We start from the raw sequence: 25,475 nt of genomic DNA, 5'->3' as shown, positions 1-25,475 counted from the left end.
TTTGTATTAGTGGCATCTGGTTGCCGATTGATCTGGACAATAATCTGATTATCCAAATAGCCCTAGTGATTTCAGTGGCAAGGTTTTGCTGTGGGCTATGTGGTGTGTGACTCCTTTGATCTCCTACACACTGCTGCTGTCGTCTCCATATTCCAGCAGCTGATATTGACCGCTTTGTCTCCCTGACTGTGTTGACACCTCACATATCCGGCCAATGAGGTGTGCGGCAGGGCAGGGTAGTGGCACCTTCTGGATGTCCTCTCCGCCCTCCTCCTTCTAATTGGATACCGGGCCAATCAGCCCTACCATGTGTAGGCGGGGTGTAGGCGGGGACTTGTTCTTTTAAGTCAGTTATGCATGCGGCCACGCATGGCCATACCAGTGCCGGAGTCTCCACACCACCAGTGTGTGTGTAGCCAGCCCTCTTATCATCCTCTGTGTATGCTTGTGTTCGGCTCCTGATGACGCTAATATAAGCAGAAACGTGTAAAGCTAGGGAACAGGCAGGGGGATCGTGCTGTGAACGGGCATGGGTAAAGCCTATAGGAGCAACTATCTGATAAGTGAGAGGGATACCGTTCCTGTCTTACAGTGTAGTATTAGTCAGCTCCAGCAAACAATGGCTGACCCCAGCCTATCCTCACACAGCTGTAGCTTTAAGGAATTAGGTGAACCACCCACTAATTGACCACTATTGGGGTGGAGGGAGTTAGACTGAGCCATATTTGGCCAGGTGGGCTCCACATGCGACTGACCCAAATGGTGGACGAGTGAGGGCTATTTTTGGTTCCCTGTACCTCCTCACCAGGGTCACACTTACGTGTGTGGGCGGTCTTTACGCCTACTTCCCAGGTTGAGTGATATAGTTGATATCAGTGGTGGTAGCTTTCCTGCCGTTTACATCGGTACTTTTTCTTTTGTGTTTTGTTCCTACCTACCGTACTTTCAATTATATTTCAATAAAGAATAATTCCCCGTGCAGGATAAAACATTATACAGTAGTTTAGTAAAAATTGGAAAATTTTTGGATGCAGCCATACCAATTATGTTTTATTTATTTTTAATATGATACAATGATACATAGATAAATTTATGTTTAATATTTCTATTTACCCATTTTTTATTATTTTTTATTTTAGACCCCTTAGGGAACTTGAGCATCTGATCACCCGGACCATAAAATGCAATACTGTACTGAAATGTATGGTCATTCTATTGGCATTCTGTGACAAGCAGCCCTACCCCATACCCACACTATGTGTGTAGGTTGTCACACCAAGTAGTAATGAAGCAATAATGAAGGTTTGGCTGATATCTGTATCGGCCAAACCTGCTCAAACTGAGTATTACTAAAGGGGAGGATAAAGTGAGGCATAGCATTGCTCCCGAATCTTCTCATGCCCTTGTGTAAATTATACTTTTATCTGACCTGATATCAGGGGCGTACCTAGAGCATTTGGCACCCGGGGTGAACCCTTTGTTTGGCACCCCCCCCCCCCCCCCCTCGCCCAAGAAAGTTAAGAAAACATGCACAAACTTTTTTCAATGTTTTCAATAATATTTATTACAAAACATTCAGACATCCGCATGTGTTTTGCGGATCCGATCCATGTATCAGTGGATCCGTAAAAATCATACGGACGTCTGAATGGAGCCTTACAGGGGGGTGATCAATGACGGAGGTGATCAGGAAGTCTATATGGGTGATCACCCCTCTGTCATTGATCACCCCCCTGTAAGGCTCCATTCAGACATCCGCATGTGTTTAGCGGATCCGATCCATGTATCAGTGGATCCGTAAAAATCATACGGACCTCTGAATGGAGCCTTACAGGGGGTGATCAATGGTTCATAAGGGGCATCTCCTCTCCTACATAGCGCCACATACCTCTTACATCCAGTGATGTCACCTTTGTTGTAGACGTTCTCTTTCCTCATCTTCTCCATTCAGACCAGACCGCCATGATGATTTTTCTGCCATCTCCCGTCTCTGCAGAGATTGAGAAACAGACATTAGTTTCCTGCCACCCCCAATACTATACTGCAGAAACAGTCCCCCTGGAAATACTACTATAGTGCCCTAGTAATCATGTTCCTCATAGCCCCCAGTAGTAGTAAAGCTCCCCATAATACCCCCTAGTAGTACTAATTTTCCCTATAATATGACAGTACATGAAATACCCCCGCTTAGTGCCCGCAGTTGAGCTAATGTCCCCATAATGTATGCCAGTATAAAATACCCCTATATAGTGCCCCAGTAAATGCCCTCATACTGCTCCTCTCCCCCTTCCCCATAGTGTCCCCCATAATATGCCAGTAAAAAAATGCCCCTTAGTGCCCCCAGCAGATGCCCCTATAGTGCTCCTCCCCCACAATGTACCAGTAAAAAAATGCCCCTTCTTAGTGCCATCATATGCCTCAATAGTGCTCCACTCCCCCATAGTGCCGCTCTCCCCTATAGTGCCTCCCATAATGTGCCAGTAAAAAATGCCCCCTTAGTGTCACCAAATGCCAGTGCCCCCCATAATGTTCCAATACAAAAGACCACTTTAGAGCCCCCACTTCCCCATAGTGCCCCCAAATAATGCCCCTATAGTAACACCAGATGCCCCATAGTGCTGCTCTCCCCTATAGTGCCCCCCAGAATGTGCCAATAATTAAAAAAAAGCCCACAGATACCCCCATAGTGCTCCTCTCCCCCATGGTGCCCCCCCATAATGTGCCAGTAAGAAATGCCCCCATAGTGCCAGCTCCCCCCCATAGTGCCAGCTCCCCCCCCCCATAGTGCCAGCTCCCCCCCCATAGTGCCAGCTCCCCCCCCATAGTGCCAGCTCCCCCTATAGTGCCAGCCCCCCATAGTGCCAGATCTCCCCCATAGTGCCAGATCTCCCCCATAGTGCCAGCCCCCCCTATAGTGCCAGCTCCCTCTATAGTGTCAGCTCCCCCTATAGTGCCAGCTGTCCCTATAGTGCCCCCCCATAGTGCTAGTTCCCCCATAGTGCCAGATCTCCCCCCATAGTGCCAGCTCCCCCCCATAGTGCCAGCTCCCTCTATAGTGTCAGCTCCCCCTATAGTACCAGCTGCCCCATGGTGCCAGATCTCCCCCCATAGTGCCAGATCTCCCCCCATAGTGCCAGATCTCCCCCCATAGTGCCAGCTCCCTCTATAGTGCCAGCTCCCCCTATAGTGCCAGCTCCCCCTATAGTGCCCCCCCATAGTGCTAGTTCCCCCATAGTGCTAGTTCCCCCATAGTGCCAGCTCCCCCCCCCCCCGCAAAGAGGGAAAAAAAAACAAAAAAACTAATACTTACCTCCATCGGCTCAGCAGCGATGCAAGCCTTTTCCGGCCTGTGTCCCTGCTGTGTGCTGCCGGGCTCAGGCGTCGCGATGATAATGACATCATCGCTGCCTGAGCCGGCCTCTGATAGGCTGCAGGCATTAGTGCCTGCGGCCTATCAGAAGAACAGGGGAGGGACACGCCTCTCCCTCCCCTGCCCCACAGCACACAGCACGGCCGCAATTACATCCAGGGCCGCGCCGCCTGTGGCGATCGGTGGTGCGGCCCTGAAGAATAAAAAATATAATTTTTATTTTAAAGACAGGCGGCCTGGCACCCCCCTTGTGAGTGGCACCCGGGGCGGCCCGCCCCCCCCCTTGGTACGCCACTGCCTGATATCAGTATTATAATTTACTACTCTATATGAATTACTCCCCTCCACTTCTATTATCATGATTCTCTAGGAAAAATTCCGTTTTTGTTCTACTAATGAACCAAGTAAAGGATTTGCTTTCATACCAATTTGAAATTCAGCCTTGTGCATCCTCATTTCACTCGACTTTGGAAAACAAGTGGGCAGAAGATTGAGCAGACTTGTGATTGATCACTTTTTGGAACACTGTAGGCTCAGCTCATTATCTGTATGACAAATGTGCCAGGACTTGTGACGCATCAATCACTGTTGCCTGCATGCAGAAGAGATCACGTTAGAAATGTCCTAGCCAGTCTACTATGCAGATGTCTGCAACCAATTACTCTTTATCGGCTTAATCTAGGTAGGGAAAAGCCTTCTTTCCACTTGCTAATGGAAGACTGAGATTCGTCTACAATGATACATTGGCTCCATTCTTCTCCTGCTTCCCACTCACTCTCCTTATTGCTGGAAATGTATAATAACTGGCTTTCACATGACACTGTGACATGCCTGTTAATTCTGTGTTAAATTGACTCACTATGCTAGTATGGGTTTATGAGTCATTAGATGTCGTGTGAAATTACTTTGTGTGCAAAAGCCAATATATCACGTCTAGGTTCTCTTTTTTTATAGATCAATACATCACACCACATAGTCACAGAAGAGGACGATGAACTTATCAAAGAAAAGGAGAGCTACACATGCGCCGTGTGCTTAGATGTGTATTTCAACCCTTACTTGTGTTATCCATGCCGGCACATTTTTTGTGAGCCATGTTTACGCACACTGGCGAGAGATAATCCAACAAGAACCCCATGTCCGCTGTGCAGATCAATTATTACAAGGGTTCACTTCCATTCAGGTAATGCTAATGTATAACATTTGGATCATATATAATAATGTTTTGTTTTTTTTACCAATATTTGAAACAAAAAATTGAAGAACATTTGGAAGCACCACTTTCATTCCGCCCAGGAAAACTCCTTGAACTGCCATTTTATTTCAAACTTTGCATAAGAACCGCCTTTCCTGCTTTACATATAATTTTACTGAATACTGCATTAATGAGTTTTCTGGGTTTTTAATATTGATGACCTATCCTCAAGATTAGACATCAATATAGGATGGGGGCTGGTCTGACACCCATCACCCTTGCTGATCACCTCTCTGGGGCGACCGCTCTTTCAGGAGGGATGCCGGTGGGTGCCAAGACCTCCTCACAGTTTACAAAGCACAGTGCCGTCCATTAGATAACAACTGTGTTGGTATTGCAGCTGAGCTGCATTCACTTGAATGGGACTGAGCTCCACCTAGTCCATGTGACTAATGAACATGACATCACCTAAACATGTTGGTGTATTGGGAAGTCGGGAAGGAGTCAGGAGAGATAGCCAGCAGCTTCTGAATGTATACATTATGTCCAGCTTTAGCTCACCATCTTTTCCAATAATGACTCACTTTCACTCAGTAGAACAGTATAACCACTTCAATGGTTCACCCCAGTAACCCTTTTTGCAACTCGTTTGCAAACCCAGTCCTCAGGGGCGTAGCTATAGGGGGTGCAGAGGTAGCAGTTGCTACCGGGCCCAGGAGCCTGAGGGGGCCCAAAGACCCTTGTGGCCCATAGGAAGACACTGATATTATAGAAAGTCCATGCAGGTCAAGTTACACCTCTGGCTGGAGGGAAGGGGTAAGGTCAAGAATTTTGCATGGGGGGATTGCCGTTTCAGTTTTTGGGCAGCATGAACGCTATGTGCTTCCCTGCCCCTGGCTACAAAGCACTGAGGGAAGGGGGGCCCAAGCTAAACTTTTGCACCAGGGCCCTTAAGCCTTTAGCTACACTGCTGACAGTCGTGTCTCCCAGCTTCGATCCACCTGCACAGAATTTAGGCTCTAAGCATACCATACTCTTCAATGGTGGAATAGAGCCTTGATCCAGTTATTACACTGGCCCAGCTCCTATAGACAACACAAGTAACCATTAGCAAAGGATAAAACTGCATTCCATGTGCTGCTTCCTTACACGTGATAGAAGAGAGACAGAGCAAGTTCAGGATGTAGAGAATTGTGATGATTTGCATTATGCTTTGTCTTTCTTTTGTGCCTACCCTTTCTATAAAAAAATAAAATAAAACAAGAATTGGTGAGAATGGAAGGGAATATATATACAATATAAGCATACTAGCCAAGTTCGGTTGTTGACAGGTCCCCTCTTACACTTTCACTGTAGGAAGCATTTTCGGATAATAGGGATATCAATGTCACTAAAAGCCCCTTTACACGAGCTGATGAATGGAGCAATGTACTGGAAGAGTGTTTCTGATAATTGCCCTGTGTACAGGTATCACAGATTACCAGATGAACATTTGCTCATTTATCAGGTGAAATCATTGTAAATGTGGGTTACCTCTACTCAAGATTAGGCCGTTATTGGGAATAAACAATTTGTTCCCGATAATTGCCTGATGGTGAGCAGAGGTGCAAAGTCAATCCGTGTAAAGGGGCCTTCACAGTGGTGATGAAGAGTATACAGTTGTACAGTACATAGTCTAATCAACGTGGGAGCATGGTAAGACTGAGGAATTACTACTCAAAACGTAAAATGGCTGCAAAGGAAAACCAATTATATAAATTCTTTAGTGCACCACATACTGCAAAGGTTTACATGGGGTTAAATGTAAAATGAGAATAGTGCGCTAATGCCAGCATTTGGGATATATTCCTGTTAAAGCGTGTCATATTCGTTAAATATAATTTATGCCATCGTATTAAATGCACTGTTATACAGAATAGTGCTGAATCAGCAACTCTTGCTGGTGCTGGCTGTAGGCAGATTGTATTGCTTTGGAACATGACCTCATTTTTATCTACTTAATTACAGATCTCAGCAAATGTTCTGCTGCATTCTTTCCAAATGAGTATCTTAAAAGAAAGCAAAGTTTTCAGAGGGCAAGTTGTGCAAAATGGCCTCTACCCTACTGCAACAGACTATTTAGAGTGTTTGGAGGTAAGATTTTAAATGTGAATAAAGCATACTTAGGAACTGATTTCCAGGAGACCTGGAACAGCAGCGTCTATCTATCTGTCTCTGTCTATCTATCCTCCAATATTCCCTACATACAATATATGAAACTCAGTGGACTTTGATTCACTCATCTCTAGTTGTTACTATAGAACTGACGTAGCGGTGAATGCTTATTTTCTTGACTAAAAAGTGTCTCCATAGGGTCAAGAAATATCAGTGGATTAACTGTGCAAAGCCAACATTTCCCATAAGCTACAGTGCCTTGCAAAGATATTCACCCCCTTGACTTTTTCGTATTTTGTAACATTACAGCCTTAAGTTCAATGTTTTGTTAATCTGAATTTTATGTGATGGATCAGAACACAATAGTCTAAGTTAGGGAAGTGGAAATGAGAAAAATATATAAATAAAACTATTGTTTAGAAATAGAAAACAGAAAACTGGCATGTGCATATGTATTCACCCCCTTTGTTAGGAAGCCCATAAAAAGCTCTGGTGCAACCTATTACCTTCAGAAGTCACATAATTAGAGAAATGATGTCCACCTGTGTGCAATCTAAGTGTCACATAATCTGTAATTACACATACATACCTTTTTTTGAAAGAGGCTGCAACACCTAAGCAAGAGGCATCACTAACCAAACACTGCCATGAAGACCAAGGAACTATCCAAACAAGTAAGGGACAATGTTGTTGAGAAGTACAAGTCGGGGTTAGGTTGTAAAAAAATATCCAAATCTTTGATGATCCCCAAGAGCACCATCAAATCTATCATAACCAAATGGAAAGAACATGGCACAACAGCAAACCTGCCAAGAGACGGCCCCCCACCGGACCGGGCAAGGAGGGCATTTATCAGAGAGGCAGCACAAAGACCTAAGGTAACCCTGGAGGAGCTGCAACTTCCACAGCAGAGACTGGAGTATCTGTACATAGGACGAAAATAAGCCATATGCTCCATAGAGTTAGGCTTTATGGCAGAGTGGCCAGAAGAAAGCCATTACTTTCAGCTAAAAACAAAAAGGCACGTTGTGAGTTTGCGAAAAGGCATGTGGGAGACTCCCAAAATGTATGGAGGAATGTGCTCTGGTCTGATGAGACTAAAATTAAACTTTTCGGCCACTGGAGAAAACGCTATGTCTGGCACAAACCAAACACATCACATCACCCAAAGAACACCATCCCCACAGATCTCAATCCAATAGAAAATCTGTGGTCAGACTTAAAGATTGCTGTTCACAAGCGCAAACCATCCAGTTTTGCAAGGAGGAATGGGCAAAAATCCCAGTGGTAAGATGTGGCAAGCTCATACAGACCTATCCAAAGCGACTTGGAGCTGTGATTGCTGCAAAAGGTGGCTCTACAAAGTGTTGACTTTATGGTGGTGAATAGTTCTGCACATTGACTTTTTCTGTTATTTTGTCCTATTTGTTGTTTGCTTCACACAAAAAAAAGATCTTCAAAGTTGTGGGCATGTTCAGTAAATTAAATGATAGAAATCCTCAAACAATCCATGTTAATTCCAGGTTGTGAGGCACCAAAATCCGAAAAAAGTCAAGGGGGTGAATACTTTTGCAAGGCACTGTTTGTAGTCAAAATACCTCCAAACTGATTTGCAGGACAATTCATATAAATAAGACATCAGATCAGCAGCAGGCACTGTATATATCTTTCCAACTGTCTGCTTCACACAAAATATTTTCGTGGTTGGTGACTCCCTTGTGCTACCATTGCATGGACCCTTGTTTGGTCTCAGGCTTATGGTGGTGGACATGTTTCATCACCTAATAATTCGAGAAAAGATGTTTCCCAGATTTTCTCTAAGCATGTCTAAATTCTCTTGGCTATATTGCTGGCAACAAGCAGGCATCAACTTTTATGGCACCCACCAGGAACTGACCTTTGACATCATCAAAACATCATGAATGATACTAGAAACTGTGCCAACTGAAATGCCTAATTCATGAGCTATAAGACTGATTTTGAGCCGGCGATCTTCCCAAAATTATGGTCTCCACTTTACGGTACATTTCGTTTAAAGATGCGTCGACAGGTTGCCCTGAATGGGGGTCATCTACAATTGATTCCCTACACTATGTAAACTGCATGGACCAAAACTTTACTTGGTAGTTGGAAGGTCCATCATCACCATATACAGCAAACATCTTTTCAAGGATTTCTTTAGGCTTCTTTACTTCCTTGTAAGGAATTTGATCACAGAATGAAGCTCCAAATCCCTCACTTTCTTTGTAGACATGCGCTGTACTGTACTTGCCATCTTGTCATTTCAAGAGCGTTCATCAGGCTGAACTGCTACAGCGTGTGTTACATGTCCAGACATGTCTCAAACTGCACAGACAAGCTCAGCTGACAGAACGTGACAGAACATGCTGGGGTAGATAACTTATTGAACACCCCTCGTACAGTACAGTAGACACTATAAGGCCCATTAGTGGCATTTTTTTCCATTTATAACAGAGCCATGACAGTTATACCAGATTCATTTGCAAATGGTTTCTTATAAACCCTGATGGACCCCATTGACTTAAAGGGGTTGTTTTTTTCCTTTTTACAGTACCTGTCAAAAGTTTGGACACACCTTTTCATTCCATGTTTTTTTATTTTATTTTTTATTGTTTGAGAATTTGCATTGAAGACACAAGAATGATGAAGGAACACAAGTGTTAAACAAACTAGAATATATTCAATGCAGTAGTTTAGATTCTGCAAAGTAGCCACCTTTTGCACACTCTTGGCATTCTCTCAGTCAGTTTCATGAGGAAGTCACCTGGAATGGTTCTCAATGAACATGTACAGTGGATATAAAAATTCTAGACACCCCTGTTAAAATGTCAGGTTTCTGTGATGTAAAAAAGTGAGACAAAGATAAATCATTTCAGAACTTTTTCCACCTTTAATGTGACCTATAAACGGTATAACTCAATTGAAAAACAAACTAAAATCTTTTAGGTAGAGGGAAGAAAAAATATAAAAATACAATTATATGGTTGCATAAGTGTGCACACCCGTAAACTAATACTTTGTTGAAGCACCTTTTGATTTTTTTACAGCACTTAGTCTTTTTGGGTATGAGTCTATCAGCATTGCACATTTTGATTTGGCAAGATTTGCCCACTATTCTTGGCAAAAACACTCCATATCTGTCAGATTGCAAGGGCATCTCCTGTGCACAGCCCTCTTCAGATCACCCCACAGATTTTCAATTGGATTCAGGTCTGGGCACTGGCTGGGCCATTCCAAAACTGTAATCTTCTTCTGGTGAAGCCATTCCTTTGTTGAATTTGGATGTATGCTTTGGGTCGTTGTCATGCTGAAAGATGAAGTTCCTCTTCATGTTCAGCTTTCTAGCAGAAGCCTGAAGGTTTTGTGCCAATATTGACTGGTATTTGAACTGTTCATAATTCCCTCTAGCTTAACTAAGGCCCCAGTTCAAGCTGAAGAAAAACAGCCCCTTGGCATGATGCTGCCACCACCATGCTTCACTGTGGGTAAGGTGTTCTTTTGGTGATGTGCAGTGTTCTTTTTGCACCAAACATATCTTTTGGAATTATGGACAAAAGTTCAACCTTGGTTTCATCAAACCATAACACCTTTTCCCACATGCTTTTGTGAGACTTCTGATGTGTTTTTGCAAAATGTAGCCTGGCTTGGATGTTTTTCTTCATAAGAAAAGGCTTTCGGCTTGCCACTCTACCCCATAGCCCAGACATATGAAGAATACGGGAGATTGTTGTCACATGTACCACACAGCCAGTACTTGCTAGATATTCCTGCAGCTCCTTTAATGTTACTGTAGGCCTCTTGGTAGCCTCCCAGACCAGTTTTCTTCTCTTATTTTTATCAATTTTGTAGGGACGTCTAGTTCTTGGTACTGTCACTGTTGTGCCATATTTTTTCCACTTGATGATGCCTGTCTTCACTGTGTTCCATGGTACTGTATATCTAATGCTTTGGAAATTATTTTGTACCCTTCTCCTGACTGATACCTTTTAACAATGAGATCCCTCTGATGCTTTGGAAGCTCTCTGTGGACCATGGCTTTTGCTGTGGGATGCGACTAAGAAAATTTCTGGAAAGACCAACTAGAGCAGCTGAACTTTATTTGGGGTTAATCAGAGGCACTTTAAATGATGACAGGTATATGCTGACTCCTATTTAACATGATTTTGAATGTGATTGCTTAATTCTGAACAGAGCTACATTCCCAGTTATAAGAGGGTGTGCACACTTATGCAACCACATTGTTTTAGTTTTTTCTCCACCTAAAAGATTTCAGTTTGTTTTTCAATTGAGTGGTACAGTTTATAGGTCACATTAAAGGTGGAAAACGTTCTGAAATGATTTTTACAGCATAGAAACCTGACATTTTAACAGGTGTGTGTAGACTTTTTATATCCACTGTATGCCTTGTCAAGAGATATTTTGTATTTCAGACCATCAGTTGTGTTGTGCAGAAGCAGGATTGGTACACAGTTCCATACAGTGTTTAGCCCTATTCTACAACTGTTCAAAGGAAACTGTAAGAATCTGGATTTAGTGGTCAAATTGCTGCAAAGAAGCCAAGTGTAACAACAAGAAGACAAAGAGGATAGCTTGGGCCAAGAAACTCATGGAATAGGCATTCATGTCTTTAACATGAAGCCATAAAGTAAAAAAAAAAAGAAAAATCTTGGAATGAAAAAGTGTGTCTAAATTGATGTTCCATATTGATGGTCTATCCTCGGGATAGGTCATCAATATGTGATCAGGTGAGGGTGGGGGATCCTGCAGATCAGCTGTTTGGGAGTAGCTCCAGTGACAGAAGTAGATGCCAGAACAACACAGCTCCCGCCATTTGTGTAGTGGATGGAGCTAGTTACTTCAGTCATGCTCCCATTGAGTTCAACTGGAGCAGCTCTCCAGTAATCAGTTGAATACATTGACTATATGGTCAGCATACATGTCAGAAGTTCTCAGTGCATACATGTCATGAACATAATGTGAACAGGGTTTTACATATGTATTATCCTGATTTTTTTGTGTGATACTTTCTCTCACTACACTTGTTTTCTATGGCAGATTTTAGGAGACACATGGGTCCTATAGGAAGAAGGCAGTTTCCACACGGAGAGCACCGACTTGACTTTGAAGATGATAGCCACGGTTGGAGATTTGACCTGGACATGATCATTATATACATTTACTCTGTGAACTGGGTCATTGGATTCATTTTATTTTGTCTTTTATGCTATTTTTTCTTTCTCTCACTTTAAGACATAATAAAATGATTCTAACTGATGAAGAGGCCATGTGTCTTTGTAAATTGGCAAATGTATGGAAACGTAAATCATCCTAGATATTGTCATCAAATAGAATCTCTCTAGAATATTTAAATAAAAGGTTGCTCCACTAGAATTTGGCAGAGTTGGATTTGGTGGTTCTTTCGAAAAATCTATTTTCTAGTAACCCTATTAGGGAATTCTAAGCGAATAAAACTCTTGCATAGGACCCTAATATTTTAGCTGGGGAACAGAGTAACTGCAAAGAGTATCTTTTGTTATTGAAGCCCCAGCACTCTCATGCATTATACAGACAGTCCATCACTGAGGGGTCCTTCTTATCATAAATGGATTGTTGAAAGTTGGGAGCTCCTTAAACATAACAATCAAAATAAGATGGTAGGAAAAAGCATATGAATTGAGACAGCACATGGATTTCATGTTCAACCCATTAATAAACAATGCCATAAGAGTATGGCACTGGCTAGAGTCGCCAAAAATCCAGCGATGTTATTACAGTGCTATGATCATGCAGGCACTGTTGATGTGCCCACAAGATCAGCAAAAGTTAGTAGCAGCTATAATGCACATCCAAGCTTCTGAGATAACTCTGATCACAACTGCTTAAACCCCTTAGATGCCATGGTCAATAGTGACTGAGGCACATAAGTGGCTAGACAGAGAGTGGGTGCTCCGTGTGCTGCTCCACCTCCAACTTCCCACAGGAAAAAATAGTGGGGTGTAATGATAGATATGGCAGCCTGGATCTAACCGAAGCCCCCAGGTCTACCATGTACACATACTTATTAGAAAAACCTTTCCCCATAAAATACTTTATGTCGATAAATACACATAATTGTTAACAATGTGTCCATAATTACCTGATCTACAAACCAATCACATTATTTCATTTTCATGGGGAGCACCCTTTAACCCCTTAAGGACACAGCCTTATTTCACCTCAAGGACCAGGCCATTTTTTGCTAATCTGACCAGTGTCACTTTAAGTGGGGATAACTTTAAAACACTTTGACTTATCCAGGCCATTCTGAGATTGTTTTTTTCGTCACATATTGTACTTCATGACACTGGTAAAATGAAGTTAAAAAAAATATTTTTATTTATAAAAAAAAATACTAAATTTACCAAATATTTGTAAAAAATAGCACATTTCCAAGTTTCAATTTCTCTACTTCTATAATACATAGTAATACCTACAAAAAAAAATATTATTTTACATTCCCCATATGTCTACTTCATGTTTGGATCAATTTGGGAATGACATTTTATTTTTGGGGGATGTTACAAGGCTTAGAAGTTTAGAAGAAAATCTTGAAAATTTTTCAGAAATTTTCAAAAACCCACTTTTTAGGGACCAGTTCAGGTCTGAAGTCACTTTGTGAGGCTTACATAATAGAAACCACCAAAAAATGACCCCATTCTAGAAACTACACCCCTCAAGGTATTCAAAACTGATTTTACAAACGTCATTAACCTTTTAGGTGTTCCACAAGAGTTATTTTTTGGCAAATTTTCCATTTTAATCAATTTTTTCCAGTAACAAAGCAAGAGTTAACAGCCAAACAAAATGCTATATTTATTGCCCCGATTCTGTAGTTTGCAGAAACACCCCATTTGTGGCCGTAAACTACTGTACGGGCACACAGTAGGGCGTAGAGGGAAAGGTGCGCCATATGGTTTTTGGAAGGCAGATTTTGCTGGACTGGTTTTTTGACACAATGTCCCATTTGAAGCCCCACTGATGCACCCCTAGAGTATAAACTCCATAAAAGTGACCCCATCTAAGAAACTACACCTCTCAAGGTATTCAAAAACTGATTACAAGCTTTGTTAACCCTTTAGGTGTTAACTTTGTTAACTTTTTTGGCAGAGTAACAAGAAATAGCTTTTTTTGTTGTTATTTACAACATTCATCTGACAGGTTAGATCATGTGGTATTTTTATTGATAAGTTTGTCATGGACGTGGCGATACCTAATATGTATACAATTTTTTTTATTTATGTAAGTTTTATACAATGATTTCATTTTTTAAACCAAAAAAATCATGTTTTAGTGTCTGCATAGTCTAAGAGCCATAGTTTTTTCAGTTTTTGGGCGATTATCTTAGGTAGTGTCTCATTTTTTGTGGGATGAGATGACTGTTTGATTGGTACTATTTTGGCGTACATGCAACTTTTTTTATCACTTTTATTACCTTTTTTGGGAAGTAAGGTGGGCAAAATGTCTATTTCCTCATAGTTTTTACTTTTTATTTTTATGTCGTTCACCGTGCGGGGAAAGTAACATGACCGTTTTATAGATCAGGTCATTACGGACGCGGCTATACCTAATATGTGTAGTGTATTTTATTTTTTTAATTTTTATTCAGTGATAAATGTTTTTTTTTATCTTTACATGGGAACCTTCCCCGTCTGCCACAACTGAGCGGAAGGGGAAGGAGGGGGGCTCCCTCCCTCTGTGATTCCATCCTGTCTGGGGGATGCAAAGGCACAACAGACCCCCGATAGGAGAGGGAGGGAGCTCCCTGACTGTTAACCCTTTCCATACAGCGGTCCGTACGGACCGCGGTATGGAAAGGGTTAAACGGCTGACATCACAGCACAGATGTCAGCCGTTTATACCAGAGTGTCAGCAATGTGCTGACACTCTGGTATTCCCACTGGACACCATTGAATATTCAAGAGGAGGCGGGCGGGGGATTGCGATCCCGCCTGCCACACCACCCGCTGGCATAAAATCATTCAGGGGTCAGGGGGGGTGAAAAAAATCTTTATTTTGGGCATTTTAAAGTTTCTGATCCCCACGGTCAGGGACCGCGGGGATCCGGCGTTATGACAGGATGCCCGCTGAATGATTTCAGCAGGCATCCTGTTCTGATTAACCCCCGCAGCGCCGCAATCGCGTTTTAAACTCATGACGTCCCGGTACGTCATGTGTCCTTAAAGACTCAGGAAACATGCCGTACCGGTACGTCATGTGTCCTTAAGGGGTTAAAAAAGAAAAATTTGGAAAACTGAATATGACTAGTGTTGATCAAGCACCAAAGTGCTTGGGTGCTCTACCGAGCACCTGAGTATAATGGAAGTCAGTGGGAGAACCCGAGCATTAAACCAGGCACCCCCTGCTCTGAAGAGGGGAGGGTGCCTGGTTCATAATAAAAGGTCAGAAATTGATGGAAACACCACTGAAATGTTTCGGGAACAACATGGGGAGGATGTCTGGATGCATCTTGGACTCCCAGGTCGCTGGTGGGAACGATGTAGTATGCCACTTTTACAGACTGACAATAATATGCACCAAACCGAAGATAAAATTGACTTTAGAGGAAAAACTGTTAGGAAACATTCTTTCCCTGTATATTTACTTTTATATAGTGCAAGTGCTGCCAAAAATTACAAGGAAGAGGCATTCCGATACAACCTGTATATCACATAAAGGAGGGCCTCATTTACATTGTGGTACAATTGTTCATGTAGTGGGACTCCTACACTCATAAAGCCTATGCACTAAGTGAAAGGGCTGCCAAAAATTACAAGGAACCGGCACTCCAATACACCCTTTGTTACACATAAAGGAGGGCATCATACACAGCCTTGAAACATTATGATTGATGGCCGGCTGGTGATCTTCAAAAACATTTGGAGAAAGGGCCTGCTGATCTGACCATCTAAATCATTATGGGCGAGGGCCTGTTGCCGCTTTGGAGACTCTAGATAGCCTGGTGCTGATTTTATAACTGGGGATGAAGCTGTGTTCAGAATTAAGCAATCACATTCAAAATCATGTTAAATAGCAGTCAGCATACACCTGCCATCATTTAAAGTGTCTCTGATTAACCCCAAATAAAGTTCAGCTGCTCTATTTGGTCTTTCCTGAAATTTTCTTAGTCTCATCCCACATCCTACAGCAACATTAAAAGAGCTGCAGAAATATCTGGCAAGTACTGGCTGTGTGGTACATGTGACAACTATCTCCCGTTTTCTTCATATGTCTGGGCTATGGGGTAGAGTGGCAAGACGAAAGCCTTTTCTTACGAAGAAAAACATCCAAGCCAAGCTACATTTTGCAAAAACACATCTGATATCTCCCAAAAGCATGTGGGAAAGGGTGTTATGGTTTGATGAAAACCAAGGTTGAACTTTTTGGCCATAATTCCAAAAGATATGTTTGGCGCAAAAATAACACTGCACATCACCAAAAGAACACCATACCCACAGTGAAGCATGGTGGTGGCAGCATCATGCCAAGGGGCTGTTTTTCTTCAGCTAGAACTGGAGCCTTAGTTAAGCTAGAGGGAATTATGAACAGTTCCAAATACCAGTCAATATTGGCACAAAACCTTCAGGCTTCTGCTAGAAAGCTGAACATGAAGAGGGACTTCATCTTTCAGCATGATCACAACCCAAAGCATAAATCCAAATCAACAAAGGAGTGGCTTCACCAGAAGAAGATTAAAGTTTTGGAATGGCCCAGCCAGAGCCCAGACCTGAATCCGATTAAAAATCTGTGGGGTGATCTGAGGAGGGCTGTGCACAGGAGATGCCCTCACAATCTGACAGATTTGGAGTGTTTTTGCAAAGAAGAGTGGGCAAATCTTGCCGAGTCAAAATGTGCCATGCTGATAGACTCCTACCCAAAAAGACTGAGTGCTGTAATAAAATCAAAAGGTGCTTCAATAAAGTATTAGTTTAAGGGTGTGCACACTTATGCAACCATATTAATTTATTTTTATATTTTATTCTTCCCTCTACCTAAAAGATTTCAGTTTGTTTTTAAATTGAGTTGTACCGTTTATAGGTCACATTAAAGGTGGAAAAAGTTCTGAAATGATTTCTTTGTCTCTTTTTTTACATCACAGAAACCTGACATTTTAACAGTGATGTGTAGACTTTTTATATCCACTGTATGTATGGTGATGTCACTGGCCTAAGTGCTCATTGTACCCTAAGTTTAGCATAAATCAAATTCAATATCAAATTCCCAGATAACCCCTTTAAATGCATCCCAAAAATAGAGCTCCAGTACAACAGCAGTGTTTACTCACCAGGACCTGCTCTGACTCTGCCACACTGAAAGAACTGAAGGACCTGTTATGAGGTCACCGTCATGTGAGCAGTGCAGAAGGTGACGGAGCTCAGCAGTACAGTAGGAGAAGTGATGGTGAAGGACCAGTGATGATGTCATGTGACATGAGGGGGTGATAATTTAGCGGCCTTAACCTAAGCCATTGACCTCACATTCGGTAGTCATGTGGCCCAGGAACACTTCAGTTACATAAAAGTGAATAGGACTAAGCTGCAATTATACAACAGCTGATTGGTAGGGATCCCGCATGTAATACCAATCTCATATTGATGACCTATACATATCCTGAGGATAGATCATCATCAGAATAAAAAAAAAACTTTAATGTGTTTTTCAAGCCTCTTGAGTGTGTATGACATGAGACATTACTGCATAAGGGTACCTGCACACTTTGCGGTTTTTCCAAGCAGAATTTCATGTGGAAGAACCACAGCATATAGTATAGTATCAGCAAAGTGAATGAGATTTGAGGTGTTTGCCTCTTAATAAATTAGCTGCACCTAACTCCAGTGGGCTTCTGCATTGTTGATTGTAATTTGCATGACTGAAGCTATTGGGTGTGATTAAACTGCTTCAGGAGAGGTGTTAGAACAGAATTATACGTGGCAGTGGAACACATTTTCCCTGGTCTCCTGGTCGGTAACTCCTGCATCTTATCCGTCATTTATGTGTCACCACCACATAGTGCACCTGCAGTGGCACCATCACCACATTTGCAGAAGTTACCAATCATAGGTTCAGGGGAAAGTGTTGAATAAAATTGAATTGTTTTTACTTTCTATGAAGAGTATGTTTTTTTATAAAAAATATATTTATCTTGCCCTTTTTATCTAGCAACCACCATATTTCTAGCACTTTACTAAGACTGTCACTGTCCCCAATCTAGCTCACCATCTAATTTAGCTACCTCAAACACACACTAGGGACAATTTCATAGGAATTTAACTCAACAAGAGGATGACCTTTTGGGACACTTTCACAATTGTGTATTTTTGGTCATTATTTGCATCAGTAAAGTGTTCCTCCCGCTTGCAATATGCCATAAATGTTTGATATATGCGGGTTTCCTCTATCTCTATCACTAGTATTGAGCGAATCGAACTACATGAAGTGGAATTCAATCCGAATTTCAGGGAAAATTGGATTTACAACGAAGCCGAATTTCCTTTGTGGTAACTAATCTATTTTACCTGAACTGGGGTAAAAAAGCTTTCCCACATCCGTTTCAGAGCCGGGTGCCGCCATCTTTATTGAAATCCCGTGCATGGTGATGTATGACCTCACTAGGCCGGCCAACGTTATGACGTCATCTAGGGCCACATAAGATTTCACGCCAGATCTTCATTCACGATCAAATTGATTTTGATTTTACATTGTATTATTGCTATCAGATGCCGCGATCACATATGGACGCGCAATCGCAACTCCCTGTCATTTCACCCACTACTTACAAAGAAATGTGCTTTGCGATGAAGTAATTTGCCACAAAGCTAATTTTTTTTTTAAATTTGGTGATGCAGCCAAATCAAATTTTTGAATACTTCGCTCATCACTATCCATTTATGCGTCACCATCTGAAGGAAGGTGTGGGTCCCACAGGTGAGACTTGCATCTATCAGGAATTCTGCCATTGCAAGGGGTGAAATCCACAGTTAAATCAGCAATAGAAATTGACAATATCACATGTTATGTGTGGATTTCATGGTCGACACGTTCCACATGGTGTTGATTAGATTCTCTAATATCTGCCCCACTTTGCTACTACTGCAGATTTTATGCTCGCAATTCTATAAAAAAAAATGGTCATCCTTGAGTCTATGAATGGTCATACCCTGAAGAGAATTCCTGATGTACTTGTTGTCCACATAATGCATATAAAAGAGCCTGAACATCACTGTGTGCTCTACTTACCCAAATACTTTAGAAATAGAACACCTCCTGGGGACAATACACCTAAATCACTATGTTTAGCTGATCATTAACTATCAGACTGTAACTGCACGATATTTAGGTCAAGTGTCTGTCCGGGTTTCCATTTTGTTTCTTCCTCACAGATCACTAGAAGACGATCGGCATTTGCATAATGCAATCAGATTTATAGGCAGAGAAAGTGCTTACACAGCTACATCTGCTGGCTGCTGATAAATAGCTCTCGTGTCATAAAAGGAACTGGTAGTAGCAGAGAGAAGCGGCTAGAAATAAGTGAGATTGAATAAGGCAAATACTTGCTACATACATAGTGATAAATAAGAACATTTGTAAGTTTTTGTTTTTTTTCAGAATTGTCATTTCTGTCATATTCTGTAGCAGTCTGTGCATGTACGGTAGTAAAATCATGCTGGAGATGCAATCTACAGAGGACGTTGTACATACATATCCCAGCCTGTATATCCTATTAGATGATTCTTATCAAATGCCCCAATCTGGAAAGGATTATTGAGTCATTATGCAGCATCCCACTACATGTGTGTGGGCACTGCTTAAAAGCACCTTTGTCCCTAAAAGTTGTATTATGCTATGCTATGTAATTTCGGGATAAAACTTAGGGTCTATAAATACCTAGGTCAGGCCTAGTTAGTGGGGAGAGTGGAGATCAGAGGAGACAGAGTAGTGAGAGAGAATGCAGAGTGAAGACTCCACACCACAGGTTAGTGAGTGGAGCCAACTTTGCTATGAGGTAGTAACCATGGTGTGAGGCGCAGAAGAGCATTTTCCTTCTGTGGCCGGACTATACACTTGCATCCCTGACCAGTAGGAGAGAGCTTGCATCCCTGGAACAGACCCAAGCATCAGAAAGATTATTTAGGGCCACAGATACCTTTGCGCATGGTGGAGGACTTTATGGCTTCTGGCCGCCACACCATAACTCTCGGAAACAGACTAGCTACCTGTCCCAATATTCAGCTTGGAGGGAAAGGACAAGGTATAGGACTGAGCATACCAACAGGAATAAGGTACTCCATAACTACAGCTCAAACCATAGCCTAAGAAAGCCTATAAACAGTGGATTTGCAGAATAACTCTACTGCTAACCAAAAACTGCATTTTGATTGATGTATCTACTGCAACTGGAACCAACATCAGTAAAAGTTGTGAGTTGTATCTGACCACTGTCTACCTCATTATTACCACTATTGGTTGTACCACCATTAACGGTACTGGCGTCATGACAAATACCATCAAGGGACTCAGCCGCAACAAGCACCCTAAGCACCCCTAACATCAAGGGCACCTCAACCACCATCTTGGCTGATGCTTCCCTACCACAGAGCATGCCCCGGAGGATTTCGTGCTGTCCACTGTGCTGCCAGCCCAGGGAGGCTTTCTGCTAACCGTGAGTAAACTGATGAACTGTATGTTATTATTTGGCCCCTCATCGGTCCACCGTGCACCTCACGTGTTGCCCCTGCGCTACTGGCTGGCTGCCTACTGGCTGGCTGCAATTACTAAGGGTCTGGGACACTGTAACACAGTGGGGCAGATTTATTTATAGTGTCACACTCTGCATACGATTCACAGTCTTAATATTAGCCAAAATGACTATGCTGGGCATGGATCTTTGTAAATATGGAGTATGGTAAATCCTGCGCCAGATTTACACTAGAATACAATTCATGCGGCAAAAAGTTTGTCTCCGCACCAAAAAAACTGTTTAGTCTAAGTTTACTGTTAACTGTAAGTTGGCCTAGTTTCACTTAAAAAATTTACCAAAATTTGGGTACATTACAGCGAACGAAGGTGCATTTAAGCCACGGTCCCTTTCCTGTGAAGTCACACCTTCTTGTTGGACAAGACATAAAATGCTTAAAAGCTATGGACACCTTTGGGGACAATTTTTTTTATTACTGCAAAATTATTATTTAAATAAGTCTTTATTAGAAATATGGCATCCTTTTTTTCTGTACAGAGCCTGAGATGCTCTAGAAGCACCTTTTGAATTTTCTGTATTTTTCGTCAGACCAGGAGCAGACGGACTCTTTGCCTCTGCTCTCTGACCTTATAAGCATTCATTATAGCTCAGGTCTTATCTTACTGATAGGAATGTGGCTTAAATAAGGGTTTATCACCTCTCAGTAGTTTAGAGTTAAGGGTTATTAGATGACCGGCACAAAGTGAAACTGAAAAAGTACCAGTCACACAGCTAGAAAAACAGTTAACCATTGTTGACAGAACAGCTCAATATAAAAAAAAAAAAAGGCTAATTGAAAAAATTATTTTTAGCCAAAAATAAGTAACATGCAATCGTTAAAAACAATTGTCTCCGAAGGTGTACATAGCCTTTAAAGCAGTAAATATGATGAAAAGCATGTAAGCAAGTTTTTTTGGCATTAAATGTGCCAAAAAACTGGCACATTTTCAATAGTAAATATCCCCCCCTGAGTGTAATGGGACAACAAGTATTTACCTGGCCTATGAGCTGATGTCTCCTTTTACTCCCTGTGCCTGCCCCCAGACTAATGTATTTTTTCAATCTTCTGCACTGTGCTCTTTTACAGAGCCAATGGTGTGCCAAAAAGGTGCAAAGTTCAGTCACTGCCCCACATGAATAAGACCCGTGGTGAGATTCTTAGATCAGGGACACGGATCTGTTAAAAAAAATTTGATGTGTGACTAGCGCCACTAACTAGTAAGGTCCTTGTGCTGTCCTTTTCAAAAACAGATAGTAAATAAGCTCTAGGTGAGACAGTATCATTATTTATTTGCCATATCAGAATCTAGTCCACATTGCTTATAGACTTTTCAGCACATTTATTAGGACCAGCAGATTAGACATCGGTATTAATAAGCCATATAGCTGGTGGTGGATCGCCAAAGTTATGTAGAGGCGCAGGCCCCTACATAACTTTGGCGGATCCACTGCCGCTTCTAAATGTTGGACAGCTTCATAACTGTCACAACCAGACAGCTGAGAAGCTCTGACAGAGGCCTTTCAGAACCTCCTCTTTGAGTTTCTGTGTTGTGGTATTCAGCTCCTCCTCTCCTTAGCCTCTCAGCTGTCATGTGTTGGACTAATTGCTTCCCTTTAAATTCTTTCCCAGAAGGCTTTTCTGGGCGGCTTATATTTCTTCCTGGAGTATGTGTGCATGCCCATCTGGTTCTCCTCTCCTCTACAAAGTTAAGTGTTAAACTGTTATCTGTTATTTTCTGTTTGCTGGATCCCAGGTGACCCTGACTCCCTCCGTGTCTGGTGTAGGGAGCCGGTGGTCGTGTCCCCTCACTATTGTAGGGTGCTCAGGGGTTATATAGTCAAGGTACGTGGATATGCATACCTCCACCATTCGGATCTATGCATAGGCTAAGCAGCCAGGGAAAGTGCCAGGTCTTCTACAGGGGTCTCCCTTTTGTTCCTTAGCTGTTGGATCCAGCGAGTCATTTATGCATGTTGTTTTGCCTTGTTACCAGTACACATTCCGTGACATTATAAGCCGCCAAAACCGTCTTAAGCATGGATCCGGTTTCACTTTTGGCTGAACGCTTCATTGGAGGTAGCTGACCTCCGTAAGACTTTTTCTCAGCTTCAAGTGACCGGTTCAGCTTGCGTTCATGGAGCTTGTTCTGAGCCTAAGATCTCGCTCCCGGATACGTTCTCCGGGGGGTAGTGAGAATTTTGTGCTTTTGTGTTTTAGAGAGGCTTGCAAACTCCATTTTCGCCTTCTTCCCCTTTCCTCTGGAGATGAGGAACGGAGGGTGGGGATCATTATATCGCTGCTCAGAGGTAACGCTCAGTCCTGGGCCTTTTCGCTGCCGGAGGGGGCACGGCCTCTCCGTTCAGTGGATGAATTCTTTTTAGCCCTGGGTCAGATATATGATGATCCGGATTGTATTGCTCTGGCGGAGTCTAGACTACGTCTCTTATGCCAGGGTAAACAATCCGCAGAACTATACTGCTCAGAATTTCGGAGATGGGCAGCTGATACTGGTTGGAATGATGCTGCACTCCGAAGTCAATTTTGCCATGGTCTTTCAGAGGGATTGAAAGATGCATTTGCCTTTCATGAAAGGCCTATTTCTTTGGACTCTGCTATGTCTCAGGCCGTTCAGTATTGACAGGCGTCTTAGAGAGAGAGGAGAGATCTCTCCTTCATGTCATACTCGGTCCCAGGACTGTGCAGCGGTCCCATTCTGTGCGCAGGGGTCTCAGTCGCTGTCAGCCCCTTCTGAGCAGGAGCCCATGCAGCTGGGGTTGATTGCTTCTGACAATAGAAGATTCAGCCCGCATGGGACGGTTTGTTTTTGTTGTGGAGGTATTAATCATTTGGCAAATATTTGTCCCTCTAGGAGATTCAGGCAGTTCTCTGGGTATAATAAAGAAACAAAGAGGAAAAAATCTTTGAAAAATGTTCCGTCTGTTACTATTGGCAGGGTTGAGGCGGAAATTGAAGGTTTTCCGTTTGCTTGTAGTTCCCGTTTTGTCCTGCCGGCTAGGGTGGCGCTAGAGAGCAAGAACATTTTTTGTGAGATTTTTGTGGATAGTGGAGCAGCGGTCAATCTCATTGATAATCAATTTGTGATAACTCATGGTTTCCAGGTGTGCGCTTTGAGAAAGGATATTCCTGTTTTTGCTATCGATTCCGCTCCACTTTCTCAGAAATCATTAAAGGGCATAGTTCACAATATCCGTTTGATTGTGAGTGATGCTCATGTTGAGGATGTGTCATGTTTCGTCCTTAGCGGTTTGCCCACCCCTCTGGTGTTGGGGCTGCCCTGGCTCACTAAGCATAACCCCACCATTGATTGGCAAGCGAAGCAAATAAATGGTTGGAGTGACTTTTGCAGAGAGAATTGCCTCATGACATCTGTTTCTGAGGTTGCTACTAAGACTATACCATCTTTTCTCTCTGAATTTTCGGATGTCTTCTCTGAGAGTGGAGTTCAGGATTTGCCCCCGCACAGGGAGTACGATTGCCCTATTAATCTCATCCCAGATGCCAAGCTGCCTAAATCTCGTTTATACAATATTTCCCAACCTGAGAGGATCGCTATGCGTGCTTATATCTCTGAGAGTCTGAGAAATGGACACATACGACCCTCGAAGTCACCTGTTGCCGCTGGTTTTTTCTTTGTTAAGAAAAAAGATGGTTCTTTAAGACCTTGTCTGGATTTCAGGGAGCTGAACAATATCACAATTCGTGACCCTTATCTGCTTCCTCTGATCCCGGACTTATTTAACCAGGTTGTTGGGGCTAAAGTCTTTTCCAAATTAGATTTAAGAGGGGCATACAACCTGGTCAGGGTCAGAGAAGGGGACGAATGGAAGACGGCCTTCAATACCCCTGAGGGCCATTTTGAAAACTTGGTTATGCCTTTTGGTTTGATGAATGCCCCAGCCGTTTTTCAGCATTTCGTGAACAGCATTTTTTATCATTTGATGGGAAAATTTGTATTGGTGTATTTGGATGACATTTTGATTTTTTCTCCCGATTTCAAAACTCATAAGGAACATTTACGTCAGGTCTTGCTCATTCTGCGGGAGAATAAATTATATGCGAAACTGGAAAAATGTGTGTTTGCGGTTCCAGAAATTCAATTTCTGGGGTTTCTTCTCTCCGCTTCTGGTTTTCGCATGGACCCCGAGAAGGTCCGCGCTGTGCTTGAGTGGGAGCTTCCTGAGAATCAAAAGGCGCTGATGCGTTTTTTGGGCTTTGCCAATTATTACAGGAAGTTCATTTTGAATTATTCTTCTATTGTTAAACCACTCACTGATATGACCAGAAAGGGGGTAGATTTTTCTTCTTGGTCAGTAGAGGCGCGTAAGGCTTTTTCTGATATCAAGGAGAGTTTTGCTTCCGCTCCCATCTTGGTGCAACCTGATGTTTCGTTACCCTTCATAGTTGAGGTTGATGCTTCTGAGGTGGGTGTGGGGGCGGTCTTGTCTCAGGGTTCCTCTCCTGCCAATTGGCGACCGTGTGCCTTTTTCTCAAGAAAACTCTCCTCCGCAGAGAGAAATTACGATGTGGGAGATAGGGAATTGTTGGCCATCAAGTTGGCTTTTGAGGAATGGCGCCATTGGCTAGAGGGAGCCAGACACCCTATTACCGTATTTACTGACCATAAAAATCTGGCCTACTTGGAGTCAGCCAAGCGTCTGAACCTGAGACAGGCCAGATGGTCGTTGTTCTTTTCTAGGTTTAATTTTGTTGTCACGTTCCGCCCTGGAGTTAAGAATGTGAAGGCAGATGCCCTGTCACGTTGTTTTCCGGGAGGCGGGAATTTTGAAGACCCGGGTCCCATTTTGGCTGAAGGTGTGGTGGTCTCTGCTCTTTTTCCTGAATTGGAGGCAGAGGTGCAGGCAGCCCAGTCAGAGGCTCCTGATCTTTGTCCTCCTGGGAGGTTGTTTGTGCCTCTCGCTTTAAGACACAAGATTTTTAAAGA

The 25,475-nt window shown here is 42.6% G+C and overlaps 1 protein-coding gene across 2 annotated transcripts in view; it reads left to right on the top strand.

The window, feature by feature from the left end:
- RNF180 (ring finger protein 180) overlaps nt 1-12,346 on the top strand; it is a 166,989-nt gene extending 154,643 nt beyond the window's left edge. Inside the window, exons 5-7 of one of the 2 annotated variants that reach the window (XM_044292368.1) lie at nt 4,325-4,553; nt 6,573-6,698; nt 11,796-12,346. In XM_044292368.1, coding sequence (XP_044148303.1) covers nt 4,325-4,553; nt 6,573-6,698; nt 11,796-11,989 — 549 coding nt within the window. In that variant the 3' untranslated portion in view covers nt 11,990-12,346. The remainder of the gene's footprint in view (nt 1-4,324; nt 4,554-6,572; nt 6,699-11,795) is intronic. The other variant, XM_044292357.1, reaches the window with a different exon arrangement.
- The last annotated feature ends 13,129 nt before the right edge of the window (nt 12,347-25,475 follow it).

This window comes from Bufo gargarizans, chromosome 1 (genome assembly GCF_014858855.1).
Source record: "Bufo gargarizans isolate SCDJY-AF-19 chromosome 1, ASM1485885v1, whole genome shotgun sequence".
In the NCBI taxonomy this organism is placed as follows: domain Eukaryota; kingdom Metazoa; phylum Chordata; class Amphibia; order Anura; family Bufonidae; genus Bufo; species Bufo gargarizans.
This window is presented reverse-complemented; position numbering and strand designations above follow the sequence as displayed.